The 10,619-nt window shown below is 40.2% G+C and overlaps 1 protein-coding gene across 1 annotated transcript in view; it reads right to left on the bottom strand.

Moving 5' to 3' along the window:
* Positions 1-3,319: 3,319 nt before the first annotated feature.
* LOC139749339 (neuroendocrine convertase 1-like) overlaps positions 3,320-10,619 on the bottom strand; it is a 28,671-nt gene continuing 21,371 nt past the window's right edge. The window contains 6 exon segments of the mRNA XM_071663062.1: positions 3,320-3,736; positions 4,810-4,971; positions 6,523-6,623; positions 7,687-7,803; positions 9,674-9,699; positions 9,702-9,806. Coding sequence (XP_071519163.1) covers positions 3,727-3,736; positions 4,810-4,971; positions 6,523-6,623; positions 7,687-7,803; positions 9,674-9,699; positions 9,702-9,806 — 521 coding nt within the window. The 3' untranslated portion in view covers positions 3,320-3,726.

The raw sequence follows: 10,619 nt of genomic DNA, 5'->3' as shown, positions 1-10,619 counted from the left end.
TACCCAGTGAGTCTTCTGGAATATATATATATATATATATATATATATATATATATATATATATATATATATATATATATATATATTCTTTTTCTTTTAAACTATTCGCCATTTCCCGCGTTAGCGAGGTAGCGTTAAGAACAGAGGACTGGGCCTGTTTTGGAATATCCTCACCTGGCCCCCTCTGTTCCTTCTTTTGGAGAAAAAAAAAAAAAAACGAGAGGGGAGGATTTCCAGCCCCCCGCTCCCTCCCCTTTTAGTCGCCTTCTACGACACGCAGGGAATACGTCGCGGGAGACAGCGACAAAGCAAAAAAAAAAGAAAAAAAAAAATTTTATTAAAAAAGGGGGTGACTGTATTGTTGACTGGTTGGTAAGGTTATTTAATGTATGTATGACTCATGGTGAGGTGCCTGAGGATTGGCGGAATGCGTGCATAGTGCCATTGTACAAAGGCAAAGGGGATAAGAGTGAGTGCTCAAATTACAGAGGTATAAGTTTGTTGAGTATTCCTGGTAAATTATATGGGACGGTATTGATTGAGAGGGTGAAGGCATGTACAGAGCATCAGATTGGGGAAGAGCAGTGTGGTTTCAGAAGTGGTAGAGGATGTGTGGATCAGGTGTTTGCTTTGAAGAATGTATGTGAGAAATACTTAGAAAAGCAAATGGATTTGTATGTAGCATTTATGGATCTGGAGAAGGCATATGATAGAGTTGATAGAGATGCTCTGTGGAACGTATTAAGAATATATGGTGTGGGAGGAAAGTTGTTAGAAGCAGTGAAAAGTTTTTATCGAGGATGTAAGGCATGAGTACGTGTAGGAAGAGAGGAAAGTGATTGGTTCTCAGTGAATGTAGGTTTGCGGCAGGGGTGTATGATGTCTCCATGGTTGTTTAATTTGTTTATGGATGGGGTTGTTAGGGAGGTAAATGCAAGAGTTTTGGAAAGAGGGGCAAGTATGAAGTCTGTTGGGGATGAGAGAGCTTGGGAAGTGAGTCAGTTGTTGTTCGCTGATGATACAGCGCTGGTGGCTGATTCATGTGAGAAACTGCAGAAGCTGGTGACTGAGTTTGGAAAAGTGTGTGGAAGAAGAAAGTTAAGAGTAAATGTGAATATGTGAATAAGAGCAAGGTTATTAGGTACAGTAGGGTTGAGGGTCAAGTCAATTGGGAGGTGAGTTTGAATGGAGAAAAACTGGAGGAAGTGAAGTGTTTTAGATATCTGGGAGTGGATCTGGCAGCGGATGGAACCATGGAAGCGGAAGTGGATCATAGGGTGGGGGAGGGGGCGAAAATCCTGGGGGCCTTGAAGAATGTGTGGAAGTCGAGAACATTATCTCGGAAAGCAAAAATGGGTATGTTTGAAGGAATAGTGGTTCCAACAATGTTGTATGGTTGCGAGGCGTGGGCTATGGATAGAGTTGTGCGCAGGAGGATGGATGTGCTGGAAATGAGATATTTGAGGACAATGTGTGGTGTGAGGTGGTTTGATCGAGTGAGTAACGTAAGGGTAAGAGAGATGTGTGGAAATAAAAAGAGCGTGGTTGAGAGAGCAGAAGAGGGTGTTTTGAAGTGGTTTGGGCACATGGAGAGGATGAGTGAGGAAAGATTGACCAAGAGGATATATGTGTCGGAGGTGGAGGGAACAAGGAGAAGAGGGAGACCAAATTGGAGGTGGAAAGATGGAGTGAAAAAGATTTTGTGTGATCGGGGCCTGAACATGCAGGAGGGTGAAAGGAGGGCAAGGAATAGAGTGAATTGGAGCGATGTGGTATACCGGGGTTGACGTGCTGTCAGTGGATTGAAGCAAGGCATGTGAAGCGTCTGGGGTAAATCATGGAAAGCTGTGTAGGTATGTATATTTGCGTGTGTGGACGTATGTATATACATGTGTATGGGGGGGGGGGTTGGGCCATTTCTTTCGTCTGTTTCCTTGCGCTACCTCGCAAACGCGGGAGACAGCGACAAAGTATAATAAAAGAAAAAAAAAAAAAATATATATATATATATATATATATATATATATATATATATATATATATTCGCATAAATTAGTTCTGAAAATTTGTCTACCGTTGGTATACCTAAGGGAGTTACAGCGTTCTCTGTAAGCCCTCGACTCTGGCATACATTTTAGAACGCCTTCGGAAACTGGTTCATAAACACCAATTAAACCCCTCGCAAGTCCTCACTTATTTCCTGTGAGTCACATTCCAAGTAAGGCCTTCCAGCTGTTTCTAATTAGCACCAGAAATTAATTTATAATTGCTACCTGGCAAATGGCCAATTACGGTGGGACTGGTAGCTCCCCATTACAAATGATTCACCGAGCCGATCCTAGTGGGCCACGCCTCCCTCACGCTCTGTGAGAGCACCACACACTCCCGCCAACACGAACAATACCTTACCTGACAGCAACTTACCTTTATGACACGATGATCATCGACTTTCTTCTATGACATACTTTGGTTAACAACTTCCTCACCTGCGTTGATGGTAGCTTGCGCCCTTTTGCCACGGCCTGTTCTATTGACAGTTTAGACGTGTGACAACCAGCGTTTCCTAGGCTCTTTGTGCAGCGGGGAGTAATGCTCTCTCTAGTTCTGCTTATGTACTTTTGGTATTATTGTCTCATTATCTCTTTAGTGATTATTTCATCCCTCTCACTCTTAAAGTCGCGCAAATCTGTGAACATTAGTGGGAAAAGTCTAAAAACATACTGTACCACAATCACCACAGGAATTCTCAGCAAGAATGATGGAAAAGCTGTCCTTTGTTTTACCAAGTGAAGTAAGGAACTTCTCTGGCTCAAGCATCAGAACCTTTTTAAAATGAGGGGGATGTTTAAGTAAACTACTTGATCAACCAAGAACTTATGATTTCAAAAGAAGTGTAGAGGCAGATGGAAACAGCGTAATAACACAAGGACATGAGGGCTACGCTTTAGCCTTGCCTCAAGCAAAAACTTGGGCTAACGTACTCACATATTCCACCATCATAATCAAGCTAAGGTTCAATGCCACAGATTGAGAGTTCACTGAAATGATACATGTTACAAGAATATAGTTTTAATGGCCCATTATACAATGCATAAGCTGATAAATATATAGTTTACAATTTTCTTTGATATATAATGAACAGACTACGTAGATGATGGATACATTTTGTAGTTGACTAGATGCTTGGCTGTAGGACTCTCCGCTACCAGGGTCATTAACAATGCCGTCACAATCAAGCTACAGCCACCAGCCTTAAGTGGTGAGGATAATTCTAAGACCACATCACTCACATTATGTGCTTATGGCCCATCATATTGTATTTTATTTTACATTATAATTAGTATGACCTGAAAACAATCATATTCTCTTCTCATTCTAAGTACGTTGCATTGACTTTGCTGTTCTATTACTTATCAGTTATCTATATATTTCATACTGATAACTCCATCAATGATTGAAAGTTAAAACCTAGTTCAACACAGGTGTATGATTTTTTTACTACCTTACCTCACTTAAATTCATAGTTCCATGTAGTAAGTCATATTCTACATCCCTTTAGGTCCAATTCTGGTGCCATGTAGATAAGTACAAGTATAATCGATTTTATAGAGGAATTATTGAACAAGAATATACTCCCGGAAATTTGTGATTGATATGGGACGAGGCGGGTCCTCCCCTCGTACCAGTCTGCTCCTTCAGGTATTCTCGTTTGTCTCTCCTTTGTCCTCAAATGTTCCTGAAGCGAACGGGCAATAAAGTGAGCAGCAGGTTACCGGAAGCTGATGAATAACAATGATTTGGCGATAGTAAAAGTTGTTGTTCAAATCAATGATTCATTGCAGAGTTTCCTGGGATGAATTTTCTTGATAGGGAAAGAAAATACGATTGTGTTAAAAGAAAGGAAATATATGAAATAGTCGATGTATGAAATAGTCAGTGGGTATCAGATATGAATACAATGTTGAAAGTGGATCACATAGGGAAAACAAAGTATCCTAGCATATATTCCGCATATTTCTTTTTCCATTGTAGTAAGTCAGCGGAAATGATCACGATGAGTTGTACAACATAATCTGTTTATTACGTTAAAGTTAATAATACACACACACACACACACACACACACACACACACACACACACACACACACACACACAGCAACACTAGTGGATTGACAGGAGATGAGTATGCAGTTATAGAGGGAAGAGCCTGCCAAGTGTTGACCTAGTTGTGACGTTGTTGGTGCAGTGAAGTCATACGGATAACACCAGCCCAGCCCGGCTGGAGGAAGAATAAGACAGTAGAAATAAATAAATTATAAAATGCAGAAAAAATTGATAGGGACAGACGGATACATTTTTTGTTTATTCCATCGATAGATAACTCGAGGATGCTGTGTTGTGGGCGATTAGAATATGTAGTAAATCTAGTTGGTCTAGACAAGTTAATAATTATCTCTCCTGAATTATCATAGATGTTCTCGTATGTACGTATGATACCCAGTTACGTTCATTACCAGAGGCACGATTCTCGCGCCTCGCCACCACCACCACCACCATCATCATCGTTTTCCTCAACACTGTTGTTCTTCAAGACCCACGTTATTACACCTGGTGCTGGCTAGAACACCTACGTTCCTTGAGGTGTTGGCCACCGCCCACACTTCATTAGACGTCCGTCATTCACCTAAATTGATTCACATGACTTTTCCCCTTGCATTACATTTCTTTTTCTTTGTGGTTGGTTCCCGCTTTTTTCGGGTACGTATAATAGTGAGTGTGGGATCTGAACCTATGTTCTTGTCCATTACCTCCTTGCCATTATCTCGTTCAGGATACTACGCCAATTAGATTCCATAACACTCCTGGGGCCGAATGTTTCGTCTTGTGGGTGGATGTTCTGCAGTGTGGCCTCCAGCCGGTCCTCCTCCAACAGCTTCTCAACATCCGCTTTGGACATGGTTGATCTCGTGCTGAAATGTATCATAGTAAATTATGATTACGATTATGGTACCTTCTACTGCTGCTACTGTTACGACTACTGTTGATGATAATGATCTTTATGATAATGATAGCAACAGGTGTTACCGGACTTTGCCTACATGAGGTTACACAGGAACTGACAATTCACCTTTGGCGAGGGTCGTATCAGTGACACTGGATGAAAAGTGTACTATCTCGTCAGAGGATTTCTCACTCCAAGCGGCACATCATTTTCCTGCTGATGACTGTAGCGTAACGCTGGTAGTTATGTAATAAGGAAACGGATGACCATTCAAAGGTTGAGGATTATTTAGTATTCCAGATATATTTGATTTAGTTAACTAAGTAAAATTTGGGACCCATTTATCAAGAATCTTTCATCAGATTTATACCAGAAAATCTGGTAAGCATTTGCCTTCGGTTATGATGGCTCGTTAGATCACCAACTGGCCCACACCAAAATCAGCTTCGGAGCAGCTAGAGGAATTAGAGTAACATGCGTTATCTGGCTCCATAACCAGGGTATTTTGGTAGAGACCTCGCTCAGTGGTAAATCACGAAGACTGAGGTGCTGTTGTGATGGGAGATGTCGAAATACCAGCAGAAGGGCTTACATGTGAGCTACTTAATCTGCAGAAACTGTTTCCAGCAGAACAGACAGAGGTAAAGAACATTATCCTTCTTTGATCATCATTTACGACAAACTGAAAGACTGGGACCACTGAAACCACAGACTAACAGTACAGAACAAGACGTTACATGGTGATTCGTATGTCGACATGAGAGAAGTTCAAAGAAGATGGCAGATGAACGTTTGGTGTTGGATAGCAAAGCATGATGCATCATTACGGAGGAACAACAGTGATTCACTTCAGATTCCTTTGCTCCATCTCAACTATATGGTAACTTTGTTGCTACCAGTGACAGATATACTTTGAGAGATAGATGCAACCCCCCCATAACTACATCGTCCTTCTCCTACACTTTCATGAACTGACTGTCGTCTTTCGACTTGTACCATTCCTTAAGGCCAAGCATAGTATATTCTTATTCAACTTTGCTTCCTCTTGATAAGAATATGGAGACCGACAGCTAGGCTAATATACTCTTAAAGTATGTACAACATACCTTGCAGCTTCCTCCAGACTTTCTTTGAACAGCTTAAATGGCCGTAGGAAAAGACTTTCGCACATGAGGTAACAGTGCATACGAAGGGCAGATCATTTTTAAGAAATCAATAACCTTTATCACAACTCATTAACAAACCACATTACGAAGACATTTTCAGAAGACTTCTTGTGGTGTTGAGGCAATGAAATATTCAGGTTCAAATATGAATGAATCTCATTCATCCTGCGTATACTCAAGCTTTTCACAACCTATCCCATAGAACAAAATATAGGCCACAAGCTAGAGCGTCTTAAGATGACAATTTCTGAGTGAAAGTCGTCCTGAATATCTAGATTAGAAAAGTCGAAACGTCTGTTAACAATATATGATTTCTAAGAATGTAAAGATAAGTTGAGGTCCTACACACTCACCTCTTTGTTAACAAGTCAAGGATTTGCTCCCAGGAGAGGGTTCGCAGCTGCTGGGCGCTCAGATAGAGGTTGTCGTCCTCCTCCTCAGTATACGGCTCCTCCTGCGTTGGTGAACGAGAGGTGAATACCCTGTGTTCGCTTCGTGATCTGATTGTATTCTTTGCCAAGGATTATACACAGTGCTTCAGAATTCAGGAATGACAGGTATAACTCACTGTGGACCTTTAGTTCAACAAATGTTCAGTGTCGTGTTATTTGAACATTTCTCGAACTCAGTCATTTGTAAATTCATTTTCGTACGTAAATAAAAAGGAAACAGTTATTCTTCCCAGCGTCTTCATACCCTTTCAGTACACTGTCAGGGGTGGCCAACCGGCGGGTCTTCAGAGGCAATTATGTGTCTCTTGAATTCATTGCAGAATGAGAGTATGTAAACACCAAGGCTACTTTTATGTAGTAGACTGACTACAGAGAACAGATGAATATACATATTTGATCAAAGATCTGTAGGACAGTTTTATAGAAAAGTTTCAAGATTTGCGGCAGAAAAGATCACAGATCAGGTTAATAACAGACCCTCTTATCGGTGAGGCAGACTGTCTGAAGCCTCCGTTAGTCACTGATGGGGCAATATTTTTTGTGGCCCCCTAGACTGTGCAGGTTATGTTGGCCCTATGTCTTCTGAGTTGGCCATTCCTATCATAGGTTGTTATTCCTAGCTGTAGGTCAGAATATCTATCCCCATGACAAATGAGGAGGTAAGGAAAGAAGATGAACGTAAGAATTGAAAAGGTTGCAGAAGGATATATAAGTTGAGAGCAGATGGAATGTCCAACGAGCAGGGGTGATGGTCACCCGTAATAAATTATTTTTGGTCCAAGATCGAAGGCGCACATGATATGATCTTTGCATTAACACTTCCTTCAAGAACATAATATGTTTGCTCATTTACACATTGCTAATATTCCAGTAAAGAATGAGTAAGCATATTGCGTGTGATTATAGGAGTACATAGGCTATGCAATGTGAGTATTTTGCTATAAAGTTATCACAAATATATTGATAAAGAAAATGCATTATCCGCGTAAAGGAAGTGTTAATGCACAGATATCTAGGAAGATTTATCAGCTTTATCAAAGATGATAATGAAACAGAGTTTCGTACCTTTTCGTTATATGGGATCCTGTAAGTCCTGACCTGCTTCATGTGTTCAGGAATTTCTCTCGTTCCGTATAGTATTAGCTCTAATTCGCCAACAAATCCGTTTTCTTCGCAACATGTCTGGTGATTAGAGAAAATTATTTTAATAGGGGAAGCATATATAAACCATAGATTTACTTATTGTAATCCATGCACCAAAATCCTTTACTCTTTTAATCTTTCAAAACAGTAACTGGGATGATTTTACAGAGTATGTGTTCATTTTGAGGAATAGTTATTTTCCACAACATGTCTAGCTATACTTGGGAAGGAGAGTAACCTTAAGATATCTCCTTTCAAGGATTATGAGTTGGACATTAAAAGAGTAAATATATGGAGATAGATTACTGAAAGATTATTCCCTCTACGTAACGCAGTGATCTATGTTCAGGTAATTATTTGTATGAATGAAAACAAAGAAATGCGGGCGCTACAACGGACAGTCACCAATCAAGACAATAGGCGTGTGAAGAAACATAGTGTTCTGGTGATGATACATACCTTCATTTTTCCAGGATTTAGTTGCTAAGTTATATGGAAATTGTATCCGCATGTTAACTTTTACTGGAAAATCTAAGCCACATATCTCTAAAGCTAGACTTGAACTAGATCTTTGTATACTTAAAAGTATGCTATTGTCTCTACATGTAGGCCAATGCAATTACCAGTTATAGTAATCACCTTGGATTATTTTTCATTGATTCGCCTGAATTCCACAAGTAGAGTACCTTTTTTTTCTATGCAGTCCTTTTTTATTCGATTTCATTTTGAGGGAGTGATATGATAGGAGATAAAATCCAGAATGCCTGTTAGAATTCTGTTTGCCCATGAAGTGTCTCAGTAAGTCATGTGTTGTCATGAGACTTTCGTACGCAAAATTAGCTAGAAAAATGTTGTTCTTGGGTTTCAGTTACAGATAACCCGTAATTATTTGGGAACTTCGATTTTCAGTCTTCTGTAGTGTTAGAGTATTCAACAGACGAACCCATACCTTCTTTTTTTTTGATGTGAACGTTCTGCTAAACACCAGTCGTCAGCTATATTTTAGGGGTTACTTCAGCCCTTGATTAAATCTTGTCAAACTAATCAAATAGATTATCCACCCTAGCTTATAAGATTTAGGACTAATGTCATTTGCTGTATTGCTTTATTATTAGTTAGACCTCAGAAGAAACGCAACATTACTGTAAAAGCATTATAAAGAAATTTCGTGTAAAGATTTCGAATCCTGATTGTTGATCGCACTGCATCTTGAAATTCATAGATATGAAACGAAATGTCTGCCTGATCGTTTCATCAGAGATTCGAACATTAGATATCGATGTATTCTTTGTCTATGATATCAAAATTAATATCGTTTACTACGAATGTTTCAAGCATTAGAGGTATGGTTCCTGCAGCTATTAAACACATATGGGGAATCTTATAAGACAGGAATAATCGCTATCTACCTTCTCCATCCATGATTAGTATCACTCTACGTCAGGTTCACCCGATGAAAAGCAAATCTTTGATTATGCAGTGCTGAAAACACTCATTTTCTACATTCTGTAAACAGTTTTACCTCATCGTCAAATATTTGACCACTTTTGTTCGGTCATTTCGATAGAATTTATTGTGAAAATCGGTTGTGAATTATTTCCGTCAGTAGAATGTGATTCAGAACACCAGAGATTAAAATTATAATCTTTTTGAAAATTAAAGATTTTTCGAATAACATTCGACTTAGACCATAAAGAGCAGGACTTCTAGAACGTTGGTTGACAACTCTTACAAGACACGAGAGACATTGTGCATGTGACCAATACTCTACTGACAATAGTATAACTAGAAGCCAGATATCTAATTCCTCACATTTTTCTTATGTGGAGTGAAGCTTCCAATATACCAATATTTCAATGAATAGACGAGGAAATTAGGGCAGCCCAAATGGGACATAACCACCGCTTACACTGTCTGAAATGTTGAGTGTCCAGAGCCTTTAGGGTCCTCTCCCCAGGTGTGGACCGACATGAAAGGCCAGTTGGTGAAGCCCTTGGTAGATTTGTCCCCGACTCGCTCCGTCAGCAGCTCGACCCGCGTGCCTGGGGATCACAAAGGCTAGTTCATGGTTCGTACGTATGTTAATTTTCCCTCACTCACACAGAATAACTTTCCTATTAGCAGTATCAAATATAGCTTCTAGGTCAAGAAATGCTGTGTACTTACGCCGTCTGTCCCCATGAACTGTTAGGAAAGCAACAGTACAGTTGTGTACACTTTTGCCATGTGTTTAACCATTAATATTAGGTGACACATGTTCTTTGCTTCTGTGTTAGTCGTCTGTTGAGCACCATCCTCGCAAATGTTTTGCACAGGCGACTCGTCAGGGATATGGGTCGAGATTTATCAGGTTGATTGTGTTTAGGTATTGGTATAATTAGGCTGTTGGTCCATGAGGAGGGTAAATAACCACCATGTGGCCATTGGTACCTTAAGGTGAGCCTTTGAGGTATATGTCTTTTGTTTTCTCACCTACTGCTAATCTTTGGAGCCCATTACGCTGTCATTTCTCTCCATACAACTACAGTGAATTAGGTAGTCAAGTGTGAGACCTCGAACACAGGCGTCTCCAACACAAAGGATTGTATCATCCGTGTTCCAGAGAGACGACGGCGTTTGAGTTTGACAACCCAGCCTGCCTTAACCTAGGTGGTCGTCGTGACTCTGACGAGTCGTTATGATGAAGGCTCTGTCAGGTAGCTTGTGTGAGGAGGCCTCGTCCATGCTTAATCAGCCAGTAGAATACTTGGGCACCATATTATGCACACCCATTAAGCCCTCATCATTATCTCTTCTCTGCTTTCGCCAGTTACCCAACATTGTAACTCAAAGAAAGCTACTACATAGTCCTCGTC

The sequence above is a fragment of the Panulirus ornatus genome, chromosome 1, assembly GCF_036320965.1.
Source record: "Panulirus ornatus isolate Po-2019 chromosome 1, ASM3632096v1, whole genome shotgun sequence".
Classification (NCBI taxonomy): domain Eukaryota; kingdom Metazoa; phylum Arthropoda; class Malacostraca; order Decapoda; family Palinuridae; genus Panulirus; species Panulirus ornatus.
Note: the sequence above shows the minus strand (reverse complement) of the source record. Positions and strands in the feature narration are given on the sequence as shown.